This window comes from Sorex araneus, chromosome 2, assembly GCF_027595985.1.
Source record: "Sorex araneus isolate mSorAra2 chromosome 2, mSorAra2.pri, whole genome shotgun sequence".
Taxonomy (NCBI): Eukaryota; Metazoa; Chordata; class Mammalia; order Eulipotyphla; family Soricidae; genus Sorex; species Sorex araneus.
This window is the reverse complement of record NC_073303.1, coordinates 25,724,108-25,750,684: the sequence shown is the minus strand read 5'-3', so window position 1 is coordinate 25,750,684 and position 26,577 is coordinate 25,724,108. Positions and strand designations below refer to the sequence as shown.

The 26,577-nt window shown below is 64.2% G+C and overlaps 1 protein-coding gene across 1 annotated transcript; it reads right to left on the bottom strand.

Moving 5' to 3' along the window:
- Window positions 1-351: 351 nt before the first annotated feature.
- On the bottom strand, window positions 352-26,577 carry TEAD3 (TEA domain transcription factor 3). The gene is made up of 15 exons (XM_055124328.1): window positions 26,491-26,577; window positions 26,116-26,428; window positions 25,646-25,852; window positions 17,345-17,596; window positions 15,458-15,522; window positions 8,519-8,581; window positions 7,594-7,605; window positions 6,278-6,415; window positions 6,109-6,155; window positions 5,400-5,461; window positions 3,175-3,308; window positions 2,885-3,058; window positions 2,279-2,419; window positions 2,052-2,204; window positions 352-1,586 (listed from the first exon to the last, which is right to left on the bottom strand). Exons 1-15 carry the CDS (start codon window positions 26,575-26,577, stop codon window positions 1,473-1,475), a joined length of 1,962 nt encoding a protein of 653 aa, XP_054980303.1. The 3' UTR covers window positions 352-1,472.

The window sequence follows — 26,577 nt, the reverse complement described above, 5'->3', positions numbered from 1 at the left end:
TGGATGCCCCCTGGTTGGCCTGGTACTATCAGGAGTGCACTCAGGCCCCCTGAGCACTCGTTGGGAGTGCTCCTTCCCCCACACCTCGCCCCCCTCCCGCCCCTAGGCCACATTTGCTCAACTCCTGCAGGCGCGGGTAGCAGGCTGGGCTCAGCGGCTTCCAAGGAGTCTGACATCACCTCTGTCTGCTCAGAGCGTGGGTAGGGCTGGGGACCCCCACCCCCAGCAGCGACAGGGTCGGGTGGCGCGACCGACCAGGCCCCAGAGCAGGAGCGCAGGCCGGAAGCTGTTCCGGCCCCGCGGTCTACGCACACCCTGGCCACACAGGAGCCCATAAACAAATAACTTTAATTGGTGTTTGTTTGTTTGCAGCTGGAGCAGGGCCTTGAGGACCCCTGCCCCAGCCCCGTGACACATTTATGATATAACCCATCACAGCTGGATTTAAAAAATACACAAAAAATATATAATATACATTATAAAACCTAGGTCGGGTCTGGAGGTGGCCTGAGCGATACGCGCGGTGAGAGCCGTCGGGAAGCTCAGGGGAGGCGGGGGGCGGGGCACAGTACTTCATGTGAAACTTAAATATCTGGGCGGCCGGGGTGGCAGCTGCGGGCCTGGGAGACGGGGGCCGCCCCCCGCTTCCTACCTGACCCTCCAGCCTATTCCGAGCCCAGGTCTACCTGGGCACCACGCCCCATCGGGAGGCTGCCGGGCCGGGGGGGCTCAGGAACCCCATCCGACAAGAGGGCTGGCCTCAGAGCCACCCGCCTGGACAGCGGGCAGCAGAGGGCAGTTTCCGCCACAGCGTCCCCCGCCCTGCCGCAGGGGACTCTGGGCAGGTGACGTGCTCAGGTCCCCGAGGTCTGCTCCTTCCTGACTCGTGCCCGACTCCCACTGGGCCTCTGTGGCTGACCCCCACGGCAGGAAGTTCGTGTCCGTGTGGCTTCTCCGGGGACAGGGGTGACGGGGACTGGCGGGGAGGACCCCAGCTCTGCCTGTTCCCCCTCGCAGGGCCCTCAACTCCTTGGATTCTCAGCACCTCACCCGGGCTCGCCTTGCAGGTGTGAGGTGGTCCGGGGCACGGAGAGGCTGGCACCAGGTGGGGCATACTGCGGGCACCCGGGCCCTGCTCTCGCCTCCACCCAGCCCAGCCTGGCCCGCTCCGTCCAGGGTCTCCGCACGCCGACTCCTCCCCCGTCTCCATCCTGCCACGGGGCCACCCAGCCTGAGCCCCGGTTCCTCCCTCCCTCCTGGGTGGGGCAGAGCGGGGTGGCGGCCGTGGAGCCCCCCTCTCTCCGCCCACAAGTAAAGCGCAGAACAGTGGCAGGGAGTGTGTGTGGTGGCGGGAGCGGGCGGCCTCCCGGGTCCCGGCTGAGTCCTGGGTCCTGGGCACCGGGGGTGCGGGGCCAGGCGGGGGTGTGGACAAGAGGCTCATCCCGGTCGCGGTGGCGGCGGCAGAGGACGCCCTAGTCCTTGACGAGCTTGTAGACGTGGTGCTGTGCCCCGTGCTCGCTGGCGGAGACCTCGAAGACGAAGGCGATGACGAGCAGCGTCTCCTGGGAGTCCCGGCTCGTGACCACCTGTGGGCCGGAAGAAGGAGTGAGCCCTGAGCACCCCCAGGGGTGGGCCAGAGAGGAAACAAAATCTAAACAGGAGCACAGGGGCTGGGACCCTTGGCCACACACACCTGCAGGATGGTAGAGTTCATCATGTACTACACAAACACACACATGCACACATACACACTCACACACCTGCAGGATGGTAGAGTTCATCATGTACTACACAAACACACACATGCACATGCACACACATGCACACATACATACTCACACACCTGCAGGATGGTAGAGTTCATCATGTACTACACAAACACACACATGCACATGCACACACATGCACACATACACACTCACACATCTGCAGGATGCTGAAGTTCTCTTAGCATGCTGTTCATCATGTACTTCACACACCCATACACAACTGTGCATGTACACAGACACAAGTGCAAACAGACACATGCTCACACACATGCACACACACACCTGCAGGATGGTGAAGTTCTCCAGCACGCTGTTCATCATGTACTTCTCGGGCAGGTGCTTGAGTTTGTGGATGAAGTTGATCATGTACTCGCACATGGGCGAGCGGTGGATGCGGTACACGAAGCGCCCGTTCTCCAGCCTGGCGTACTCGGTCTGCAGAGAGGGGCAAACGCGGCACCTCGGGGCCTGCTCCGGGCCGGGGGGCTGCCCCCTGCTCCCCGACTCACCTCCACCTTCTCCACCACCTGCTTGCCGAACGAGCACACCTTGGTGGAGACGCTGATGGTCATGCTGTCCGAGGAGCTGTACTGCGAGCTGACGCCGTAGAAGGCCCCGGGGCCCTCCTGGATGGTGCTGTTGAGGTCGGCCTGGGGTGGGGGGGCGGGAATGCTGTGAGTGCTGGCGCGGGGGGCCATCCAGGCTGAGGACCCACTGCCAGCACCGCCAGGGGTTCCAGGAGACAGTGGGGAGAGGGGCCGGAGTAACAGCACAGCGGGGAGGCCGCCGGCCCTGCATGCTCCGAGCCGGGGTCCATCCAGTCCCCCAGCCCTGCCCGCAGGGACCCCTGAGCACAGAGCCAGGAGTCAGCACACAGGACAGCTGCGGGCGGCCCCCACACGAACTAAGACCAAGCACTGCGGTGGACCAGGCCCAATCTGTCGGGGTCGTCTCCACGAGGCTTAGCCAGCCTAAGCCCCGGCTCCCCCCTCCCTCCTTGGCTGGACCGTGGGGTGGCGCGGCCGCGCGGAGCCCCCCTCTCCCCGCCCACGGGAAAGCACAGGGAGTGTGCGTGCTGGCCGGGGCGGGCAGCCTCCCGGGTGCTGGCGGCTCACCCAGAACTTGACGAGGAAGAAGGCATTCGGGGGGCCCTTCTCATAAAGCTCCTTCAGTCCCCCCTTCTTCTCGGGGAACTTGTCGTAGATCTGACGGACGTCCACCGCCTCCAGGGGCGGGTCCGAGAAGGCGGGGTTCGTTTGGCCGATGTGCACAAAGAGGTGTTTGCTGTACTGTGGGGAGGGCCGGCGCCGGGTCAGGACAGCTCGGGGTGGTGGGGGGGTGGAGTGGGGAGGGCTGCAGGGCAAGGGTGGCCCCCCCAGCCCGCTCCCACCCCGGCCCACGTTACCGTGTCGGGGTCCCGCTGCACCTCCATGAAGGCAGAGTACTCGAGGAGCCGCAGGCGCGAGGAGGCGATGGTGCGGTCCTGCCACACGGGCACGGAGGTGGCGGCGGGGGGCAAGGGTGCCAGCGGCTCGTAACCTGCAGGAGGAGGCGGGCGTGCGCGTGTGTGCGTGTGGCCCGAGGGTCAGAGACGCGTCAACAGGCCTTTTTTGGGGGGAAGGTAGGCACCCCCAGCAGTGCTCAGGGCTCGTTCCTGGCTCTGTATTCAAAAATCACTTCTTGGGGTGTGGGGGGTACTCAGGGGACCCTACGCGGTGCTGGGGATCAAACCACTGAACTACCTATCCTGCCCCTCGACAGGCTTTTTCCATCTCTATCCTCCAGAACGGAAAACGCAGGAGGGTGAAGGGAGGATCAAAGTCCCGCAGTCAGTGGCGGAGGGCTCGGAGGATGTTCCCAGGACTGTACGCCACGGGGCCTCCCTAAAAACGCAACGATCCAAAGCCAAGAATAAACAACGGTGCCACCCCGGCTGCGCAGAGCTGGTCGTGGGTGGGCCTGTGCGTGCGGAGGGGCTCCCGGGAATGCCAGACCTTCTCTGAGACAGGGTGGGGCCCCAGAACAAACCACTCTAAAAACGTCCAATCACTGTGAACAACTTTGTAATGGCATATTTCACAGAGATTCGATTCAATAACTAGCTAACTAGATATTTAAAAGTCAAGTCAGGGCCAGGGCAGAGAGTACGGTGGGGAGGGCACTTCTGTCTGTGGCCAACTGGGGTTCGATCCCTGGCATCCCCCACATGGTCCCCTGAGCACTGCCAGGAATAATTCCTGAGTGCAGAGCCAGGAGGAACCCCTGTGCATCGCCCAGTGTAGCCCAAAAAACAAAACCAAAACAAAACAAAACAAAAGATAAAAGCCATTAATTAAATAGCAAGATGAAAACCTGAAGATTTTGGTGCATTTCCTTACAGAAAATGTTCCATCCATAGGAGCAATGTCATACGTTTGGCGACTGGTTCCTGAGTTTTGGGGTCACACCCAGTGGTGCTCAGACCTTACTCCTGGCTCTATGCTCAGGACTCACCCCTGGTGGGCTCGGGGACCATATGGGGTGCTGGGGATTGGACCCGGGTCGGCCGCGTACAAGTGCCCTCCCACTGTACTATTTCTCTGCCCCAGAAGGGAGCTTCTTGCAGAGTTCTTGAAGCAACGTTGTGAAAGGCAGGCGGCTACTCAAGGTCTGTCCCACGCCCCAGGAGATGTCTGCAGACACTCTCGCATACACACACACACACACACACACACACACACACACACACACACACACACCCTCACATATACTGTCATACACTCACACACACTCCCTCATACACTCACATACACACAACTGACATACACTCACACACACACCCTTACACACTCACACACACCCCCTCACTCACATACACAACATTCACACACATACCTACATACATCCTCTCACAGACACATACACTCTCATACTCTCACACACACCCCCTCACTAACATACACCCAACTCTCACTCACATCTACACACATACTCACATACACCCTCACGCACACATTCTTAAACACCCTCACACACGCTCATATTCACATAATCACTCATACATCCACACACTCTCACACACCTACACACACTCTCTCACACACCCTCAGACATACCCTCACTCCTATACACACCTGCTCACACTCATCCCCTCATCCCTTCACCCACCTTGACCCACACACAGACACCCTCACTCACACATACACACTCACTCTCACATACACACCCTCGCATTCAGACATACCCTCACCCACACCCCCACAAACACATTGACTCATACATTCTCCCCCACACCCTACACTCACACACATTCACACACACATTCTCACATTCACATTCATTCACAGGTACCCACACTCATACATCCCCACATGCATGCATGCGTGCACACACACATACATCACATACATCCCCGCACACACCCCGCACGCACACACACATACATACACCCCTCACGCATATGTGCACACCCCATGCATATGTGCACACCCATATACCTCCACACATGCACATACACACATACACCCCTCATACACACACACGTGTGCGTGCACACGCCCACCCCACAACATGCACACGCACACACAGGCATACCCCCCCCAGCTGGGCTCCCCTGTCCCGTCAGAGGTGTGGGCCAGGCCCAGGACTTACTGCCGAGCGCCGGAGGCAGGGGAGGCTGGATGGGGTAGGCTGGCTGTGCAAAGGGCTTGATGCTGCAGAGAGGGGCACAGCCTGGTTAGTGTCACCCCTTCCCTGTGCCCCCTCCCACCCGTCACCCGGGTGGTCTCACTGGGCCCTCAGCAGAGCGCACCCCAGCCCTGTGCAAGGCCCCTAGTGCAAGCCCACGAGTTCTCGGCCCGGCCCTGTTTCCCCGCTGGCCCTGCCGCCTCCGCGCGCTGCCCGACGCTGCTCAGGTGGCGTGGCAACCCCACCCCGAGCGGCTCATGAACCCCTCGGGGCGCCTGACCAGGAAGGTTCCGAGAAAAGGAGCCAACTAGTCCCCGGCTCCGTCTGGGAGATTGACGCAGAGATTAGCTGAGGGAAAAATAAACGGAGGAGGACAGCGGCTGAGCGGCTGAGGCCGAGCAAACAAACAAAGAAAGGTCCGTGGGCGAGCCCCCGCGAGCGCCTCTTCAACCCTCTGCTTGGGGTGGGGCCGGGGCGGGGGGCCAGCCAGCGGTGCTCAGGAGACTTCTGGCCCTGCGCTCAGGAGTGACCCCGGCAGTGCTGGGGTCCCTGGGAAGCACCTCGCCCCTGCGCTCTCTCTCTGGCACCCACATCCCCATTTCTGACTAAGGCTGTGGGGGCAGGACAAGAGGGGGTGTGGGACGGACCCCCGCCCCCAGCCGCCAATACTCACTCCTGAGAGGGTCCAGGCTGCTGTCCCAGGAGAGGGGGGCTCCAGAACTGCAGAGAAGGGACAAGGCCCAAGGACCCCTGAGTATCCTCCCCTCCCGGCCCTGCGCCCCCTCCCTCCGCCCAGGGCTCCCCCGCCCCAGGGCCCCCCCCCCCCCCCCCCCGCCCCGTACCCGGGAGGACGAGGAGAAGACGGCCTGGGGCAGGGGCGAGGGCGGGCGGAACTTGTTCTGCAGGACGCTGGCCGAGACGATCTGCGCCGAGGACATGGACGCCATGCTCTGGAGCGCCTTGTCCTTGGACACCTGGTCCTGCAGCGACGGAGGGACGCTCAGCCGGGCAGGACTGGGTGGCCCGGGCCCCTGCCCGACCCGCTCAGCACTGTCCTCCCTGCACACCCCACCCCACTCCCCCTGCCCTGCTCAGCCCACACCAGGAAGTGCCTGGTGTTCCCGTCTCAAGCCTGCCTGCGCCCTAACACGGCCCTGCAGACCCCGGGGCGGCCCGTCTAAGGCTGGGGCAGCGCCTCCTGGACACTCGCTCAAAGCACCAGTTCCTGGGCTCACAGTGCTCTACATCAGAGACTCCTTTTTCCCCCCTGGCTTCGGGGCCATACCAGCGGTGCTCAGGGCTTTGTCCTGGCTCTGCCCTCAGGAATCACTTCCGGTGGGCTCAGGGACCATACATGGTACCAATCAGTGCAAGGCAGGTGCCTCAGCCGCTTGCTGTACTATCACTCTGTCCCCGAATCTGCCTTCACAGGCCCCCCAGGTCAATTGTTCTATTTTATTTTACTTTGATTTTTAGGATTTTTTGCTTTTGGGTCACACCCGGAGATGCTCAGGGTTTACTCCTGGCTCTGCACTCAGGAATTACTCCTGGTGGTGCTCGGGGGACCATATGGGATGCTGGGAATCGAACTCAGGTCGGCGGCATGCAAGGCAAACGCCCTACCCGCTGTAACCAAAATATTTCATGCTTATTTATTATTTTTTGGTGGGAGTCACCAGGCAGTGCTCAGGGGTCACTCCTGGAGGTGCTTGGGAGACCATATGGGATGCCAGAGATCAAACCTGGGTAGGCTGTGTGCAAGGCAAATACCCTACCTGCTGTACTGTCACTCCAGCCCTTATTTATTCTTTAAAATTCTGTTTATTATTAGTAATAATGATGACAGGGCCACACCTGGAGGTGCTCAGGGTTTACTCCTGACTCTGTGCTCGGGGCTTACTCCTGGCTCTGTATTCCGGGAACCCTATGCGGTGCTGGGGATGGAACCTGGGTCTCTCCCATGCTAAGTAAGGGCTGGCCCACTGCGTTCTATCCAGCCCCAAAAATGTCATGTGTAAATAAGTCCCGAGGGCAAACCTATCCGACGGACTTCACAAAACAGGATATGAAAGTCCCCTGGTTAAGTGACCTGCTAGCGTCTTGGTCCCAGAGCCAGCCCTCCCCGCTGCCCAGGGGCTGGTGGGCTGGTGGTACTTACCAGGTTCATGGCCTGTGAAGGAGAGGGAAGACCGGTTAGAAACACAGACACGCCCCGTGGGTGGGGCCAAGACTGCGTCCCGCCCACTGACTCCAAGCCCCGCCCACCTGCTCCAAGCCCCGCCCTCGGGGGAGCCTTCCCTGCATCCCTCCCTCTGGGAGCCCTGGACTGGTCAGGCTGAGCCGGGACAGGCTGGAAGCCTGGATCCCACGGAGCCAGTATCCCTGGAGTGTGTCCACAGTCTGCAACCAGGATACAGGCTGGGGGGTGTCGGGGGCAGGGGGGTTCCCAGGCCTGGAACCCTAGACTACGAAACCCTCAGCCACAGGATCCCTCCCAGTGAGGCTTGGAGTGGGGGACCCTATGGGATGCCAGGGATCGAACCCGGGTCGGAAGTGTGCAAACGCGAGGTCCGGGGCCCGGGATGGCCAGGCCCACCACGGCAGCGCTGCGGCCCGGACCCCCGAAGGTCTTCCCCTGCCCACCTCATGGCCCCTGCAGGCAGCAAGCAGCGATCAGGAGGAAGGAGAGAAAGGAAACCAGAGAAGCGGGGTGAGGGCCTCGGGGGGGCCCCCGGCTGGCCCCCTTCCCCTTGCTGGCCTGGGGTGGGGGACCCTGCCCGGCCCCCGGCCAGGATCCAGAGGGCAGCAGCAGGCCTGGGCCCGGCCTCGGGGCGGGGGACCCCCTACCTTCAGCTTGGACTGAACCTCGCGAGATTTCCGCCTGGCTAGAACCTGCAAGTGGCTAGAGACCTGGAGAGAGAGAGAAAGAGCGAGAGAGAGAAAAGGAGCAGAGAGAGCACCAGAAGACCAGGCCAGAACCGAGCTGGAGCCAGAGGACAGGCAGAGCGGGCCGGAGAGCCGAGGGAGGCGCCAGGGCGGGGGCAGAGCAGGGGCTGGAGGCCCCGGGCAGGCGCCCAACATACCTTGATGCCAACCTGGTATTCCCGCACCTTCTTCCGAGCTAGAACCTGTATGTGGCTGGACACCTAAGGGCCGCCCCGCGCCCCGCGGGAGAGGAAAACACACAGAGTGAGGGGGCGGCACGGACACACAGCTCACATCTCTGAGACCAAAGGGGCGCGGGGGCGGGGGATGCGGGACCCTGTGGGCAGACACCCCTCAGCCCGCGAGCACTGCGCTCTCCCTGGCCCCGGCCTGGGTCGGGAACCTGTATGGTTTCCCGGGTGGCCATGTGCGGTTGGGAAGGTTGTTCACTGCACAAGAGTGCCTGGCCCACGAGGGCCACACTGAAGCCAGCGAAGGAGAACTTCTGGGCTTTTGTTTGTTCGTTTCCCAGAGAGAGAGAGACTATTTCACCGGTGCCCTCAGAGGAGGCATCTTCTTTTGTTTCTTGTCTTTCGAGTCACTACCCTTACCAGAGGGCACGGTGCCAAAATCAAACCAGGGTCCGCCAGGTGCACGGCAAGCGCCTGACCGGCTGTGCTGGCGCCTCACCCGAGGGGATATCTGTTTACTCCCTTTATCCCCCTTTCCTCGCTATTGTGGGGCGCCTCCCCCGGACAGACCACGGGAAGGCCCGTGCTCTGCCCCTCAAGCCCCATCCCAGGCCCTTATCTGTTGTGCTAATTGGCATCTGAGGAAAGTGATGGCCGTAATGTTCCTGGTGGCAACCACGGTGTTTACATCAAGGCCACGGCCACTGCGTTAGACCTTCTGGCCACAGCACTGTCCTCCTGTCAGGCCGGCAGCTTGCCCTCCCGCCCCCCCAACCCCCTCCTGTCTCATCAACGCAGCTCCTGAACGGCCCATGCCTTCCATCTCCTGGCCTCACATGTGGCAGTGTGTGCATGTGTGTATGTGTGTGCGCACACCTGCATGTTTGCGTGTGTGCACATACACGTGTTTGCGCACGTGTGTGCAGGTGTGCACAAGTGAATGTATGTGCGTGTGTGTGCATACATGCATGCACGTGCATATGTACATGTGTGGTGTGCAGGTGTGTGCCTGTACATGCGCGCAAGTGTGTGCATGCATGTATGCACGTGTGCGTACATGTGCGTGCACGTGTGTTTGCAGGTGTGTGTACATGTGTGCATGTGCCCAGGGACCCCACCAGCAGTTCTCAGCTGACCGGGCTGCTGGTTGAATGCAGGGTCGCAGGATGCAATGATGTTGGGCCCCGTGGCACACATGGGCCACACCTGGCCGTACTGGGGGATCCCAGACTCCCTGTGTGGGCGGCACATGCTAGGTACGCACCCTAACCAGGTCCTGTGTCTGGGCCCCCTCTGCTGGCGGACCTGAGCTGAGTCCCAGGTGTGCATACACGTGCACACACACGCAAACATGCACGTGTGCACACACTACACACATGCACTGTGCCGCTCACAGTCCCTTGATGCTGTCCCTGACCCTGAGCCCCAGGGAGCCCACCAGCCCCGCAGCCCTTTCTCGACAGGTTGTCTCTTGGAGGTAGGAAGGCCCCAAGCAGTGCTCGGGAGTCCCGGAAGCCACCCGCGGCAGTGCTCGGTCTGACTGTGTGGGCCAGACAGACGGTCAGTGCTGGGTCAGTGACGCCAGGCGGCTCAGTCCAGGGGTGCTGGGGGCCGGGCGAGTCTCATCTGGTGGGGTCTGCGCCCGCCCTCAGTGCGCCAGGGGGGGTTAAATGTCCACAAACAAAGTTTCTTCTTATTTTGTTTGGGTTTTGGGCCACACCTGGAAGTGCTCAGGGGTTAGTCCTATCTTTGCACTCAGAAATTACTCCTGGGGCTGGAGCAATAGCACAGCGGGGAGGGTGTTTGCCTTGCACGCGGCTGAACCCGGCTTCGATTCCCAGCATCCCATATGGTCCCCTGAGCACTGCCAGGAGTAATTCCTGAGTGCAGAGCCAGGAGGAACCCCTGTGCATCTCTGGGTGTGACCCAAAAAGCAAATAAATAAATAAATAAATAAATTTTTTTAAAAAAGAAAGAAATTACTCCTGACTCTGGGCTGAGGGAACCATATGGGATGCCGAGAATCGAACCCAGATCAGCAGTCTACAAGGTAAACGCCCTACTCATTTGCACCATCCCCTCTACTCACTGTATCACCCCTACTCACTATCTCCCCTACTCACTGCACCGTCACCCCTACTCACTGCACCATCACCCCTACTCACTGCACCATCATCCCTACTCAATCACTCCTACTCACTGTACCATCACCCCTACTCACTGCACCATCACCCCTACTCACTGTCTCATCCCTACTTACTGCACCATCACCCCTACTCACTGCACTATAACTCCTGCTCACTGCACCATCACCCCTACTCACTCTATCGCCCCTACTCACTGCACCATCACCTCTACTCACTCTATTGCCCTACTCACTGCACCATCACCCCTACTCACTGCACTATAACTCCTGCTCACTGCACCATCACCCCTACTCACTCTATTGCCCTACTCACTGCACCATCACCCCTACTCACTGCACTATAACTCCTGCTCACTGCACCATCACCCCTACTCACTCTATCGCCCCTACTCACTGCACCATCACTCCTACTCACTCTATTGCCCTACTCACTGCACCATCACCCCTACTCACTCTATCGCCCCTACCCACTGCACCATCACCCCTACTCACTCTATCGCCCCTACTCACTGCACCATCACCCCTACTCACTCTGTTGCCCTACTCACTGCACCATCACCCCTACTCACTGTATCATCCCTACTCACTGCACCATCACCCCTACTCACTGCATTATAACTCCTGCTCACTGCACCATCACCCCTACTCACTCTATTGCCCTACTCACTGCACCATCACCCCTACTCACTCTATCGCCCCTACTCACTGCACCATCACCCCTACTCACTGTCTCATCCCTACTCACTGCACCATCACCCCTACTCACTGTCTCATCCCTACTCACTGCACCATCACCCCTACTCACTCTATTGCCCTACTCACTGCACCATCACCCCTACTCACTGCACTATAACTCCTGCTCACTGCACCATCACCCCTACTCACTCTGTTGCCCTACTCACTGCACCATCACCCCTACTCACTCTATTGCCCTACTCACTGCACCATCACCCCTACTCACTCTGTTGACCTACTCACTGCACCATCACCCCTACTCACTCTATTGCCCTACTCACTGCACTATCACCGACTCACTCTATCGCCCCTACTCCCTGCACTATCACTCCAGCATCTAAAGTTTCTTTTCTGTTTTTCTGGGCCACACCCAGCAGTGCTCGGGGCTGACTCTTGGCTCTGAGCTCAGGCACTAGTGTTGCTCAAGAGGCCTATGGAATGTTGGGGATCGAACCCGGGTCAGCATTGTGCAAGGCAAGAGCCCTTCCTGCTGTACTATCTCTACAGCTCCGTCTTTATCTTTTTTTCTGCCGGGGCCACATCCCGGTGGTGCTGGAGGGGGCTGGGGGGACCCCACAGTGCCGGGGATCGAACCCGCGCCCCCGTCCTTGGGGCTCTCTCCCCGGCTACCTCCTTGCCTTTTCCATCATAGCCCCACACCTGTCACTAAACATGGGGTGCCGGGCTAGGACCCAGGGGTGCTCCCAAGTGGCCTCACTGGGCCCGGACTCTGGCACCCACTTGCTTGCCCTGAGCCCCGCTGAGAACTCGGCGTTTCTGAGTGCTCCCAGCACCCACAGCTGCACCCAGCACCGGACACGCACGGGCGCCCCCATCTTCAGGCAGCACCGAGGGGAACCCCGGCACAGAGAGGGCCAGCAGCGAAGCCGAGGTCACTCAGCTGGAGCCAGACTGTGGCTGGAGAGGCCAGCCCAGGGGCTCACCATGTCCTTGTGGGCAGGGCCCAGGGGAGCACCCGGAGATGCCCCTTGAGGAGTTGTTCCTGTGCATGTCTCTGTGAAAAACAGAAACTGCAGTTTTGGTTGTTTTTCTTTCTTTTTGGGTCACACCGGCGTTGCACGGGGGTTACTCCTGGCTCTGCACTTAGGAATTACTCCTAGCGGTGCTTGGGGGACCATATGGGATGCTGGGAATCGAACCCGGGTCAGTTACGTGCAAGGCAAATGCCCTCCCCGCTGTGCTATTGCTCCAGCCCCTTGGTTTTGCTTTTTTTGGGGGGGCATACTTTGGCTCTGCCCTCAGGAATTACTCCTGAAGGTGCTCAGGGGACCAGGTAGGGTGCCAGGGATGGAAACAGGGTCAGCTGCGTGCAAGGCAAACACCCTCCCTACCCTCTGGGCTATTGCTTGGCCGCACAAACTGCACTGTCCCCCGCCCAAGTCAGTAAAACCCTGAGAGAAACCTCACCTGTCCGTGCAGCCCTGCCTCGACCTCACAGCTCCTGGATAGTGCCTTTGATTTACTCAGTTGCTTTGTTCTCTTTTTTTTTTCTTTTTCTTTTTGGGTCACACCAGGCGTTGCCCAGGGGTTACTCCTGGCTCAGGCACTCAGGAATTACTCCCGGCGGTGCTCGGGGGACCATATGGGATGCTGGGAACTGAACCCAGGTCAGCCGCATGCAAGGCAAACGCCCTCCCCACTGCGCTATCGCTCCAGCCCCTTCATTTTTGTTTTTGGGCTAAATTTGGCACTGCTCAGGGGTTCCTCCTGGCTCTGCATCAGGAAGTACTCCTGGTGGTGTTCAGAGACGGTACGGGATGTTGGGGATTGAACCCGGGTCGGCCGAGTGCAAGCCAAATGCCCTACCTGCTGTACCATCACTTCCTGCCCAGATTTATTCAGTCTGGGGGCAGGCCGCACCTGGCAGTGCTCGGCAGGGCTGCTCCTGGCTCTGTGCTCGGGGCTCGAGAGACCACGCGATGCCAGGGACAGGGACCATGCGTCCTGCACATGTAGCCTGTGTCCTACACCCAGGCCCGCCAGGGCTGCTGGGAGCTGGGAGCCTGGAGGGGACGCCTGCCAGGGCTGGAGGGACCCAGAACTCGGCTCCTCAGCCTGAGGCTCGGACCAAACACCACGCTCACTCGTCAGGACCCCGCCAAACGCTCCCCTCTCATCCCTCAAGGCAGTCCCGCAAGGGGGCAGCAGGACCCCACGGCGGCGGCAGCTTCTGAAGACAGCAAGGCAGCAGCAAATCCTCACGTGCGACTCTAGACTAAGACTGGAGGAGGCGGGAACTTCCTCCCTGCCTTCCTTGGCACCACGGGGACCATATGGCATGCTGGGGATTCAACTCGCGTCAGCTTTTGCAAGGCCCGTAGGATCCTATCCCTGCACTCTCTCTCCATCTCCACTTTGCTTGTTTGTTTCTCTCAGGGGCACCCCCGGGGGTGCTGCGGCCTCTCCCCCCCTCGCCCCCCCCCCCGGCCGACTCTGCATTCGGGGAATTGCTCGTGGCGGACTCAGGGGACCTGATGGGGAGCCGGGGATGGAACCTGGGTCGGCTGCGTGCAAGGCAAGCGCCTTCTCCGCCCCCGTGGGACGACGACGGTAATTTCTTTTCTTGTGAAGGGGGAGGGGGCAGCACATACAGCAGCGCCGAGGGCTGCTCCTGGCTCAGTGCTCCAGGACCCCGTGGTGCGGGGGTGGGGGGATTCAAACCCGAGCCTCCCGCACGGAGGCCGCCAGTCACCCGCCGAGCCTTGGCTGGGCGCCCGGAGCCGCTGGCCCGAGGCCGTGCTGGAAGGCGGGGCCGGCAGGAAACATTCCTCCGCGGCCTGGGCTCTGCCAGCAGGGCCCTTGCTGCGGCCGGCCGGCCCGGGGTCCGGACGGGGCGGCTCAATCATTCACCCGGAGAACGAACGAAGCCGCCGGCAGCCCGGGGGGGGGGGGGGGCGGGGGGCCGGCCGGGGAGGGCGGTTAATAAGTGCTCGGACCAATGCGGGAGCATTTCTGCCTCCCCACGGGGCGGGGGTCTCCACCTTCTCTGGCACGGCGGGCTGGGGCAGGGCTCCCCCTGCACACACAGCGGGTCCCGGCTGGCTGGTGGGTTCGAACCCCAGCCGCACAGGCTGCTGGGAAGCGCTGGGAGTCAGAGCTGCCTCCGGACACCCCGGAATTCGCCCACTTCACTCCCTTTCCTTTGGCTTCCTGCCTTCGCTTCTGGTCGGGGGAGGGGCAGGCCCCGAGGTGCTTGGGGCCGAGTGCTGGCTGTGGCCCTCGCAGGGTCCTCTCTCCCTAGCCCCTCCGCCACTCCCTTGCCCGGGGCCCCAGATGGCCTCTCACATCCCCACTGCCACCACCCTCGAGGCCCACTGCCCGCCCCGTGGATACCCTCCAGCCCTCGAAACTGCCCCAGCCCCGCCAGTCCTGCTACTCCCTGCTGCCCCTCACCCCCCAGCCCTGCCCCTGCTGTCCCCCTGTCCCTCAGGTCCCTGGCCCCGGGCTCCACCACACCTGGTGGGGTGACTGGCTCCTCCACCCGCCAGCCCAATGTCCTTGAGGAGGCCACTTTACTTCCCCATGCCTCAGTTTCCTTATCTGTGCAATGGCGATAACTACTCTATCTACCTCTCTGATGGGAAGATTAAACAAATTAAAGTAAGTTCTGTGCGGGTTCACCACTTTTATTTACAACCCAGCTTTCCTAACCTGGAATTTCGATCTCTGTCTCTGTCTCTGTCTCTCTCTCCTGCTAGGCTAAATACAGAAATGAAGGAGCACTTCCTCCAGGAAGCCCTCCAGCTCTCTTCCTCCTCCCCAGTCCTAATTCCTGCCCCCGCTCTTGGTCTGGGTTAACTGCCGGCTTAACAGGACCCCCTCCCCATCAGGACCCCCAGGCCCGGCCGACTGCTCTAGGGACCACTCAGGCTGGGACTGCAGCGGCACTGGGCTACCGTGAGAGAGGTCAGCGCCCCTTCCTCTAGAACAGGGGTGCTCCAGGAGAAGAGGGAGCGTGAGGGAGGGGGGAGTGGGGGGGTCACTGCACATGGCGGCGTCCCTACCTGTTTTCTCGTCCGAGTCTTCCCCGTCCTCAGCTTAATGTAGCGTGCAATCAGCTCGTTCCGGCCTAGAAGGGGCAGAGTGGGAAATGAGTGGGGTACAGGGCGGGCGGACACCTGGGAACTGTTGCAGGCCCCGAACCCCCCAACCTGCCCTCGGTCCCTCCATAGGAGCTGGGAAGTCTTTTTTTTTTTCTTTTTGGGTCACACCTGGCGACTCTCAGGGGTTACTCCTGGCTCTGTACTCAGGAATTACTCCTGGAGATGCTCAGGGGGCCATATGAGATGCTGGGAATCGAACCCGGGTCGGCCGCGTGCAAGGCAAACACCCTACCCGCTGTGCTCTCGCTCCAGCCCCGGAGCTGGGAAGTTTTGGCTGCCAGCAGGGTCCAGGGGCGTGAGTCCCACAGAGTCCAGGAAAGGAGTGGCCACAGGGAGCTGACCAGTGTCCGCAGAGGGGGCAGGTGCTCGTGTGTGCGTGGGCATGCACGTGAATGCGTGTGCATGTGAACGTATGCATGTGTGCATGCATGTGGAGTGTGTGCATGTGTGTACAAATACACGTGCATGTGCATGTATGAATGTGTGCTTATATGTGTGTGTAAATGTCAGCGTGTGGGCATGTGTGTGAGCATGTGCATGTGTGTGAACACATGTTTGTGTGTGTGCATGTGCATGCATGTGAATATGCGTTCAAGTGTGTGGTGTGAATGTGTGTGTGAGTGCATGTGTGTGAACGTGTGCAAGTGTGTGCGTGTGCATGTGTGTGCACACATGTGGCCCAGTGAGTAAGAAGGGCTGTCTCGGTGACTCTGTTCTGCAGGGTCTTGTCCTAGACGACCCTGCCCCTGCCCCCGCCCCCCACCCCCGGGCTGTGCTGAGTCAGGCCAGTGCTTTCCACCAGTCTCTGTCCATGGGGCGTCACTGTGTCCTGTGTCACCCACGACCAGAGTCTCACGCCGCCCCGTCGGCCTGGGGTGTGCGGTTTCTGCTCAGCGACGAGGACCCTCTGAGGGTCAGCTGGGCGGGGTGAGTGGGACAACGGCAGGGCCCAGCAGCCTCCTCAGGGCGGGCGCCTCCTACCCCAGAGCCAGCCCAGAGCCCCCAGCCCCAGTCCCGAGGCCTGCCCGGACGGACACATTCTCCGGATTCCTCTCCCAGGACAGAACCGGCCGCGCTGCTCCCTCCACCCTGCTAAGAATATCTCTGGGGGCTGCCTGCCGGCGGGGAGGGAGTCCCGGGGACACCCCACCCACGTCGCCGGCTCCCGGGCACACGTGCCTCCCACGCCGGAGGCTCTGGAGCTCGGGGTGGGCCTGGGAAACTGGGGAGCGCCCAGAGGAGCACTTGGCCCGGCGCCTCCTTTCCCGCGCCCCATGCTGGCTCTGGCACCCGGGCCGGCCGCGTGTGAGCCGGCCAGCAGAGGCTGGGTGACCCTGAAAACGCAGCTCAGGGCTCACAGGGGCAGGAAGTGAGTGGGGGACAGAGTGGGGGGGCCAGGGGGGCCGGGAGTGAGGGGGGCAGTCAGGGAGGCCCCAAGGGAACTGGCCGGAGGGCGGCCCCTGCTCATTCCGGGGCTGACCCCTGCGGGGGAACCCACCCCGGCCTTCTGGGGAGTGGACCCTCTCCCTGGCCTGGCCTGGGGCCTGCTGGACTGACCCAGTTTCCTGGACCCACTGAGTCACGCCGAAACCTGCAGGCCAGTTGGGGGGAGGTGGCGGCCGGCCGGGCGGGAGGTGTGGGCCTGGCTCTGGCCTGTTTATGAGGGTGCAGACACTCGCACGCCCAGACTCGCCCTGGCGGGCTGGCAGCCGCGCGGGACTTGGCCAAACCGGTTGGGTGAGGGGGCAGAGAGCAGGGGGAGGGGCGGCCCCGGGGCCCCACACGCACCGTACATCTTGCCCTCGTCCGACAGGATGATCTTGCGGCGGCCGCAGGGCGGGTAGATGGCCAGGGCCTCCTGGAAGCTCTGCTCGATGTCCGGACTCCACACGCCCTCCGCGTCATTGTCCAGCCCCTTGTCCAGGCCCTCGGACCCATCTTCCCGGGCGTCCCCGGGGCTGCTGCTGGCGTTCCAGCTGTTGGACGCTATTGTGCTGGTTGCTCTGGGCTCGGGGCCTGAGCCCACCGGGCGGCTGGGGCCTGGGAGGGGCAGACATACGGGGGTCAGGCCGGGGGGTGGGGGAGGGCCCAGCCCTGCCTCTCCCTGGCTACACTGCCGCCAAGGGCTCGCGCTCGGTGACATCACACCAGGGGCAACCGCGATGCCCATTCCCAGGCTCGGGGCACGGCCCAGGTGGCGCCCTGGACGATGGACACACGCTTCCTGGGACCACCGCACGCGCCTCCCTCGGGGGGGAGGGGCAGCATCCACAGGGGACCACAGAGGCTCTTGGGGTCCCCCGGCATCAGACAGGGGGCGAGGCCCTGCGTTTCCGAGGTGGAGGGGCTCCCTGGTGCTGCTCCGCCTCCCTGCCGCCCTCCCCCCCCACCAGGAGCCCCGCCCAAGCCCCCTTGGCCTCCCTGTATGGGTCGGACCCTGCTGGGCACCAGTGCCGGGAGAGTGGGGGGCGGAGGGACCCCCTCCCGGAGGCTGCGGCCTGGCCCGCCCCGAGTGGGGAAGGATGCAGGGCCCAGCGTGGCCCAGAAGGTGCCACCGCCAGAGCCTTGCTCAACCCGCCCGCCCCGCCACCCCATTTCCTGCTACCGCACCTCCCCCGGGCCCCACAGCAGCCCGTAAAGCAGCCACAGGGCGCTGGAAGGCCCCGCTCTGTAAACTCTGACCGCCTGCCACTCGGATGGGCACTTCTCAGGCCAGACATGCGCCCCCGCCCCGGGAGATCCCAAGGGGGTCTCCAGGGCAAACAATGAGGTCTGTGGGGGGGTCAACTGGTAGGATGGGGGAGGGGGCACGGGAAGGGAAACAGGTAGGAAGGGGCCATGGGGGAGAAAGTAGAGGAACTGACCGCTCCCGGCCGGACCCCACATGGCCGGTGGTGCTGATGGCCCTCCACGGGCCCCCCACCTGGCCAGGGGGTCCTGCAGCCTCACGGTCTCCATGGCCAGGCACGAAGGGAAGCTGGAGTCAGAGCATTTCCACAGTGCATCCTGGGGGTGCTCTAGGCCTCGGGGTGGGGGCAGGGCAGAGAGGAAGGGCACCCCTGGGCGGGGGGCAATCCCTCCTCCTCCCCAGGGTCCTGAGGAATGACTGTGGCTCTCCCGGGGGCGGGGGGCGCGCCTGCCTGTTTAGGAAGTCTTTAAAAACACTGTTTACTTACTTTAGTTTGAGGTCATGCCTGGCTCTGCACTCAGGAATCGCTCCTGGCGAGCTCAGGGGACCAAATGGGATGCAGGGGGTTGAACCCCGGTTGGCCGTGCACAAGGCAAGTGCCCTACCCACTGAACTATCTCTCCAGACCCCGTTTAGGGAGTCTACGGGGAGGCCCCCAGTAGAATGGAGTCAGCGTGGGGAGCGGGGGGGGGCGGGGGTCATGTCCGTATCACTGCAGACAGACACTCTGGGCCATCAATAAGGCAGACACCCTCCTGGACACATATCAACTCGCTTAATGCTCACTCCGACCTAGGGGGTAAATACTATTATTCTTTACAGGTGAGGAACCAAAGGACAGAGAGGTTAAGCAACCGGCTGAAGGACACACAGCCAGGGAGGGCCAGAGCCAGGCTCTAACGCACGGGTTTCCAAACTTAGCCTACCGCTCCCTTCCCAGGGAAAAAATGACTCAGTGTCCCCTCAGAAATCTGCCTCCTTTAAGGAAACAAACAGAAAGCGCGTGGGCTCCTGGACAGGGCTACGGCCGCCCCCCACCCTCCCAGCCGCCATGGTGGGCCGTACTCTGGGCAACAGAGCTCACCCGAGCCAGCCTTCTCACCGAGGGGCTGGGGCTAGAACCCCGTTACCTGCCGCCGCGAGGAGGGGGCTAGACCAGCCTCTCCCCTTCCCGCCCCCAGCTGGGGCGACTCTGGAGCCCCGTGGCTGCTGAGGTGCTCAGTGGGGGTCCTCCGAGACCCCGGGGGGGCGGGGGAGAGGCCCTGCTGGGCTGACACTGGCCCGCATCACCCCCTCGCCCCGGGAAACTGGCTTCTGGTCCCCACCCCTGAGCCCTGGGGGTCCTGGTCCCTGAACACGGGAGGCGGGACGGGGCATGTGACCAGGCTGGGGGCCTGGGGGACCCCGCAAGGAGCAGGACTCCCCGTGTCCTCCCCCGCTACCCCCCCCGCCACCCCTCACCCAGGGCTCCTTGGGAGCAGGAGGGGCCTGGCTAGCCCGGGACTTTGGGAAGCGACTTGGCTGCCTCCCCCAGTCCCTGCTGCCTCCCCTCTCCGCAGGCAGTGCTCCCCCTCCTCGGGTGATGTCAGCCCCGCCCCGCCCCCCGCAGGAGCACTGTGGCCAAATATGGGAACACAGCAGCGCTGGGAGCCGGGACCGAAGGGGAGGCGGGGACCGAGGGCAGCTGGCGAGGGGGAGGGGGCGAGGGGACGGCGGCCAGGATGGTCAGGGCCCCCCCGCACCTTCCCGCCTGTCCCCCACTGGCCTCAACCTCACACAGTGCTCAGGGCAGCGTCAAACCCGACCCGACCCGACCCGGGGGAACCAACTCTCTAGTGGTCCCGGCCCAGGACGGGCCGGTCCTGTGGCCCCCAGTCTCAGCTGTGGGACGAGGACAGTCCAGTGTGTGCCCCCCCTCCAGCCCGCCCTGCAACCCAGGCCCAGCTGTGGGGGGCAGGGGCTGCTCTGGTTCCCCGGCAGCTGTGGGGCTGGTCAGAGGCAAGCGGGGGCCTCTCGGGAGCCCGAGCAGAGAGCGGGTCAGGGGGCAGCAGCCCCCCCATGTCCAGAGCACGCTTCCTCAAGGGTCCCTCAGAGAAGGTAGATTTCGGGGGGCTGGCCCCGAGAGACAGACCGGCCAGTGAGGGGGCAGAAGTGCAGCCTCGGGAGTGGGCAGAGCTGGGGTGCAGCCGGGAGACGGGGACACAGGCCAGGAGAGTGAAGAGAGCGAGGGGCAAGAGAGTCAGGGGCTCGGACCCCGCACTCACACCGGAGGGGGACCCTGGGTGAGACACACAGAAAAAGATGCAGAGCCAGAGTGTGTGAGTGTGTGTGTGTGTGTGTGTGTATGAGACAGACAGAACCTATGTGTGTGTGTATGTGTGTGTGTGACAGAGAAAGGCAGAACCAGTGTGTGTGTGTGTGAGAGAGAGAGAGAGAGAGAAAGAGAGAGAGAGAAAGAGACAGACAGAACCTGTGAGAGAAAGAGAGAGACAGAATCTCTGTGTGTGTGACAGAGACAGATAGACAGAACCTGTGAGAGAGAGAGAAAGAGAGAGGAAGAGGGAGGGAGAGAGAGAGAGAGAGAGAGAGAGGGAGAACCTGTGTGTGTGTAAGTGACAGACAGGCAGAACCAATGTGTGTGTGTAAGAGAGAGAGACAGACAGACAGACAGAACCTGTGTGTGTGTACGAGAGACAGGCAGAACCAGTGTGTGTGTGTGTGTGTGTGTGTGAGAGAGAGAGAGAGAAAGAGAGAGACAGAACCTGAATGTGTGTGCATGTGTGTGTGAGACAGAGACAGGCAGAACCTGCGTGTATGTGCCTGTGCGTGTGTGCGTGTGTATGTGTGTGGAATGGGCAACCAGGAGAAAGTCCTTGTGACCAAGTGAGCCGTGGGGACCCAGAGTCAAGGGGATGGGAAGAAGCAGAAGGCAACAAACCGCGGTGGTCAGGCCGTGGACCGCCATGGGGTCCCCACGCCAGGACAGACCCACGGGGAAGAGAGAGAGCCACAGCGGGAGCTGCAGGAACTGCATCCAGGACACCCTCATTCGGGTCCCCCCCTGCCCCCTGGGCACCCCCAGCAGGGGGTCTCTGGCTGGCTCCAGTATCCGAGGCCCTCACCAGGCCCTCAGCTGCCCCAGGTGGTGGCAGGTGTCTAGGAGCAGACTCTGGGGTGCCAGACGGCCTGCCTCCCCCCACCCCGGGGTCAGGTCTGCTGGAGCAACTGGCCGGGGACGCTGGGTCTAGCCCCCACCCAGAGGGAGCGGGGGTCTGTCTGCCGCCGGGGCTCCCATGGGCTCTGCCCTCTGCGGGGGGTGGGGGGACACAGACAGGACAGTTGAGGGAGCCCCCCCCGTCCTCATCTCTGCACCAGCCCCCACTGGGAGAACAACAGGAGCCCTGAGACCCCTGGGGCCGGCCCCCCAAGGCACTCTCCTGGGGGTGGGAAAGCAGGGCTTCGCCCCAAAGTCCACCCTGACACCCCAGGACTGGGCCAGGCAGCCGGGGTGTGAGTGAGCACGGCTGATCCGGGCGCAGGGCGGAGGGAGCCCCTCGGCCCCCCTGCGGGCCAGCTGTTCCCCAGCTGTGGGCCCCTCCCCCCAGTGGCTGCAATCACCACAGTGTGGTGGGGAAGGCGCCCCTCCCCGCTCCAGCCCGCGGGGCCCTGAGGGACCCTGTCCCCCCCGCCGCCCCCACCCAGGCTGGGGTGCACCCCCTTTTCTGGAGCGGCGTCCGGCCTTTCAGGAGGAAACAATTTGCCGAGCCCGCTGGGAGGGAGGTGGGGGGGTCTCCCTCCCTCACCCGCGCTTATTAATGTGCTTCCAATTTGGGAACGGAGGCTCCTCCCTCCCACCCTGACAGGGGCGCAGGCTTCTGCGGGAGCGGAGGGGCGGAGGGGGAGGGCAGCCCCTCCTTCCCCCAACTCGCCCTCCCCGGCACTGTCCCCCACAGGACGGGGAGGGGGCCCCACAGCTCCCCGAGAGGGAAGGGGCCCAGGGCGCCCCCCCTTTTGTCCTGGCTCCCCAGCTGGTCCCCCTTGGGACCAGGGCAGGCGGTGGGCGCCCCAGGGTCATAGGTCACAGTCCAGGTGTTGTGGGGCCCCTGGGTTCCGGGGTCCCACTGGGACTGCCACCAGCCGGCCTCCATCACCCACTTGCTTCTCTCGAGGCGACATCCCGCACCCTCCCGGTGGCCGTTCCATGGGGAATGTTTAGGGGGTGTCGGGAATGAACCCGACACAGGAGGCCTGTGTCTGACCACCCAGCCACCCAGCCCTGGCCCTGGACCACTGTGACTGTGACAAAACAGCCATGAACCTGGACAGACTCCCTCTCGGAGGCCGGAATTCCTTCTTTGTTTCAAGCCATCCTCTGCCCTCGGCCATCTGAGTCACGGGGGTCACAGGTCCCCCCCATGGGTCACCCACCCCACGGTAACGCACGCCACGTCCGGGAGAGCCCTGAAGGCAGTCACCCGCGCTGTCCGCCCGGAGAGCGGTCACCCCCAGGAGCGTCTCAGGCACACCCCGAGGTTCCCCCCAGGCTGGCCGCTGTCACAGCAGTTTCTGGGGACACATGCCCCATTGTCCCCCGGCTCTCCCATACGGGGGGGGTCACATGTCATCATGCGGGGGCCATCCATGCTGTCCCGGGTTCCTCACGCACCCAGACATGTCCCTGGGCATCACCCACGCGTGCCTGTCACTGGTGTCCCTCACACAGGCGGATGCGGTCACAGATGCCGCCCGCGGCCAAGCTGCTTCTCGCATCCACACCCTCAGTGACAGTCCCTCTCTGTCCGTCCGTCCGTCCATCCGTCTCTCTCACCCTCGGCACGTCCTGCAGGCCGCCCCACACGGAGGACTCGGGCCCGCCCCGTCTCCCCAGCACCGCAGGGCCCGTCACACAGAGACGAACCGTCCTCGCACACCCGGTGTCACCCCCGGCTCCTCTCCCGGCCACCGCCGGGCGGGCGGGCTCCCGGGTGCACACGCAAACTGGTTCTGCCCGGTTCTCTCTCACACACGCCCCTCGCCCCCAGGCGCGCCCACACTCCCGCCTCTCGCACGCAGAGTCACGCTCCCGCTTCCCTCTATCGCTTCCTGTCCCGTCGGGCCTGGCAGGGATCACAGGAAACAATCAGCACTCGAGGAAACACAGGGGCTGGGGCCGCGGGGCGCACGCCAGGACACCCTCGCGCCTGCCGGCCGGGCACCCTCGAGCGGGCACCGGCGGGTCACCAGGACCCCCAGCCGACTGCTGACCCCCAGCTCTGACCAGAGATGCTCCCGGGGGTGGAGACGCTGGGACCTCCAGGCCGCCCCTCGGAGGCGACAGCTCGCCCCACTCCAAGGGGGAAGGAGGCCGTGACCCCTTCTACCGTGACCCCTTCCCCCGACCCCCACAGAAAATGCTCAGAGCCCGCCGGGTCTGCCTGCCCCTTCCCCACCCCTCACAGCAGGCCGCCCCTCACCGCCCCCGCCAGCGTCCACACGGCCCCGAGGGGCCCCTGGGAGTTGGGGGTGGGCAGGCTTCCAAGTGGCCCCCGAGCACCGTTCTCTGGGTCTAGCCTGCCAGAGCCCACCGGGCGCCTCGTCTTCTCAGGGCAGGTCCCCCCAACCCCACCTGCCTGTGGCACCTGCTGCCCGCACCCCCGGGGGGCCCGCTCTGCAGAACGGCCGCCCCCTGCCTGGTCTGCTTCAGACCATTCGCCCCCTCCCCCAGGAAGCCCACGGCCCTCTCCGGTCGTCCTGACCACATCCGGGTCCCAGGACAGAGAGAAGGCCGACGGGGAGCCAGGGGCCCGGGAAGTCGCTTATGTCAAATGGGGAAACTGAGGCCCCAGGGGACTCTCCAGCAGTGTCCAGGGCCCAGCAGAGAAGCACATGTGCAGTGATTCTAGAGCTGCGGAGAGAGATGTCTCCTTCCGGCTTGAGCATTTCCTCAGCTGGCGAAACAAGCCAGAGACTGCATCCATGATTACGCGTAAACACACACTCTACACACACACACACACACACACACACACACACACACACACACACACTCCTGTGTGTGCTCCACATGCCACACACATGTGCCCCTGCATGCACAGATATCATGTGTGTGTGCACACACATATGTACATACACACCCCTCTCCTGTCAACCCCTGACCAGCCCCAGCCCCAGTGCGCTAATTAGCATTCATTACTGCCTTCGCAGGGGTGGGGGCTGGGGGGAGGCCCGAGAGGCTGAGCCTCCCAACCTCCCGGACCCCTGCACCCAGGGAGGAGAGGCCCACAGAGCCGCATCCAGCAAGGGGCCCCTCCCGGGAGGAGTTTGGGAAAGGGGGCGACCGGGGTGTGGAAGGAGCCGGGACGCCATGGGGGCCCCTGGACGTCCCTCCTTGCCCCGGGCTGCCGCGAGCATTCCAGCCAAGACGGAGTCCAGGCCCCCTGCCCCGGGGAGGGACATGCCTGCACAGCGCCAGGTCACAGGCGGCAGACTCAGGGCCCCGTGGGCACCGGCCCCTCGGCCTGTGTCCACCCCCACCCCCTCCCTGGCTCTCCAGGGCGGCAAGTCCAGGCCTGACCCGGCGCTTCCTCTACCTGGAGAGGGAAGCCAGAGGAGAGTGGCCCCCAAGGCCCTCTGCCCCTGCCCAGGAGCGTCCGGGATCAGGGCCCCTTCTCCGGCAGGGTGGCACGGTGGGGTCTCCGGGCCCGGCTGGAGACAGGCGTGAGGACAGGCCCCGCGGGGTACGGGGTGGACAAGCGTCCCTCAAACCCTCCAAAGCTGAGACAGGGCTCCGGAGCCGGTGACAGAGGACAAGGCCCCAACTCCGGCCCCTCTGGCGCCGGGCGCTGAGCTCCGGGCAGGACCTGGGGCCTGGCGGGCTCTGTCCGGGGTGGGGGTTCCCGGCCCCGGGGGGCGCCCAGCTCGGCCCCCTCCCCAGCCCCCAGCCTCCGGCACGGCCGGGCGCCGTGGCGATGGGCCCCGCGCGGGCCGGGCCGGGCGCTGGGAGGCCGGGGCCGAGGCCTGCGTGGAGCCGGGGCGAGCCGGGGCCGGGAGAGTCCAAAGGGCGGCGGGGCCGGGGCCGGGGCGCCCCGGGTCCGAGCTCCCCGCGGCGGCGGTGGCCGTGCGCGGGGCCCCCCGCCGCGTCCAGCCGAGACACCCGGAGTCTCCCCGGCCCCGCCGGACCGGCGCGGCCCGATCGCGGGGCGGCCAGTGGGGGGGGTAGGTGGGGGGTGCGCGCGGGATGGGCGGGGCTTCCCGGAGAGCGTGCCCCCCTTCCCTCCAAACTTCCCGGCACCCGGACCCGGGGCTCGCGCCGGACAATAGCTGGGGGGCCCCCGCCCCCCTGTGCTGACCCCCGGGCGGCCGGCCGGCCACTCCCGCCCGCGTCCGCCCGCCCGGCTTACCTGGTCCGAGCTCGGGGGGGCGCTCCGGCCGGGCCGCTCCGCCGGGCCCGAGGGAGCCGAGCGAGGGGGGCCGGGGAAGGGGGGGTCGTGGGGAGGGGACGGGCCGGAATGTGCGGAATGAGCCGGGCCGGAGCGGGAGGCGCCGCGCGCGGAGGAGGGAGCGAGCGGGACGGAAAGTTTGTGTGGAGCGGCCGGGGCGGGTGGGGGCTGCGGGGCCGGCGGGGCGGGGCGCCCCGGGGGGCGGGCACCGGCGGGGGGGCGGGGCCGCGCGGGGACCCCGGGAGGCGCGGCCGTGCCGGGCGCCCCCTGCGCGCCGCGCCCGGCCCCCGCCCGCCGGCCCGGCGGGGCGGCGCGGGGCGGGGGCTCCCGTCGGGGCGCGGCGCGGAGCCGCGGATCGGGCTTCCCCAGCCCCCCCCTCCCCGCGCGGCCCCCCGCGCTCCCGGTCCCGGGTCTCGGCGCCCCCCACTCGCGGGGGCCCCGGCCCGCGGCCCCGCCCCGGCGCAGCAGCGCCCGCCCTGCCCGAACCCGGTTTGTCTGGTTCTCCGAGAGGCTCGTTTCTCGAATTTCTTCTCCCTTGGCCCCCCTCTTCCCGGACCTCCGGGGCGCTCCCTCCCGGCCCGGCTCCCCCCGGGGCTCCCCCGCAGGGGCGGGGGGCGTCTGGACACTGCGAGCCCCCTCCCCCGAGTTTCGGTAGGACCCGCGAGGGGCGCGCGGGACGGGCCGGGGCGGCGCGGGGCTCGGGGGCGCCCTGGGCCGCGCTAGGAACCACGCGCCGCTCTCGGCCTGCGGAGGACGCGGCTTTATTGGGCGCGGGGGTCCCCGGCCCCCGAGCGGGTTAAACCGACCCCGGCTACTGCGCCCCGACAGGAAGTGGCGGGGGCGCGGGGCGGGCGGGGACCAGATGTGCGGCTCGGGCTCCAGATGTTCCTCAT

Bases quoted from the DNA above. Each gene is read 5' to 3' on its own strand.
- TEAD3 (XM_055124328.1), bottom strand. From the start codon at position 26,577: ATGAGGAACATCTGGAGCCCGAGCCGCACATCTGGTCCCCGCCCGCCC. The intron at 2,205-2,278 runs GTGAGTCGGGGA...CCCTCTCTGCAG, and splicing joins AGGTGGTGGAGAAGGTGGAG to ACCGAGTACGCCAGGCTGGA. The intron at 1,587-2,051 runs GTGTGTGTGTGC...TCCGGCCCACAG, and splicing joins AGAACTTCACCATCCTGCAG to GTGGTCACGAGCCGGGACTC.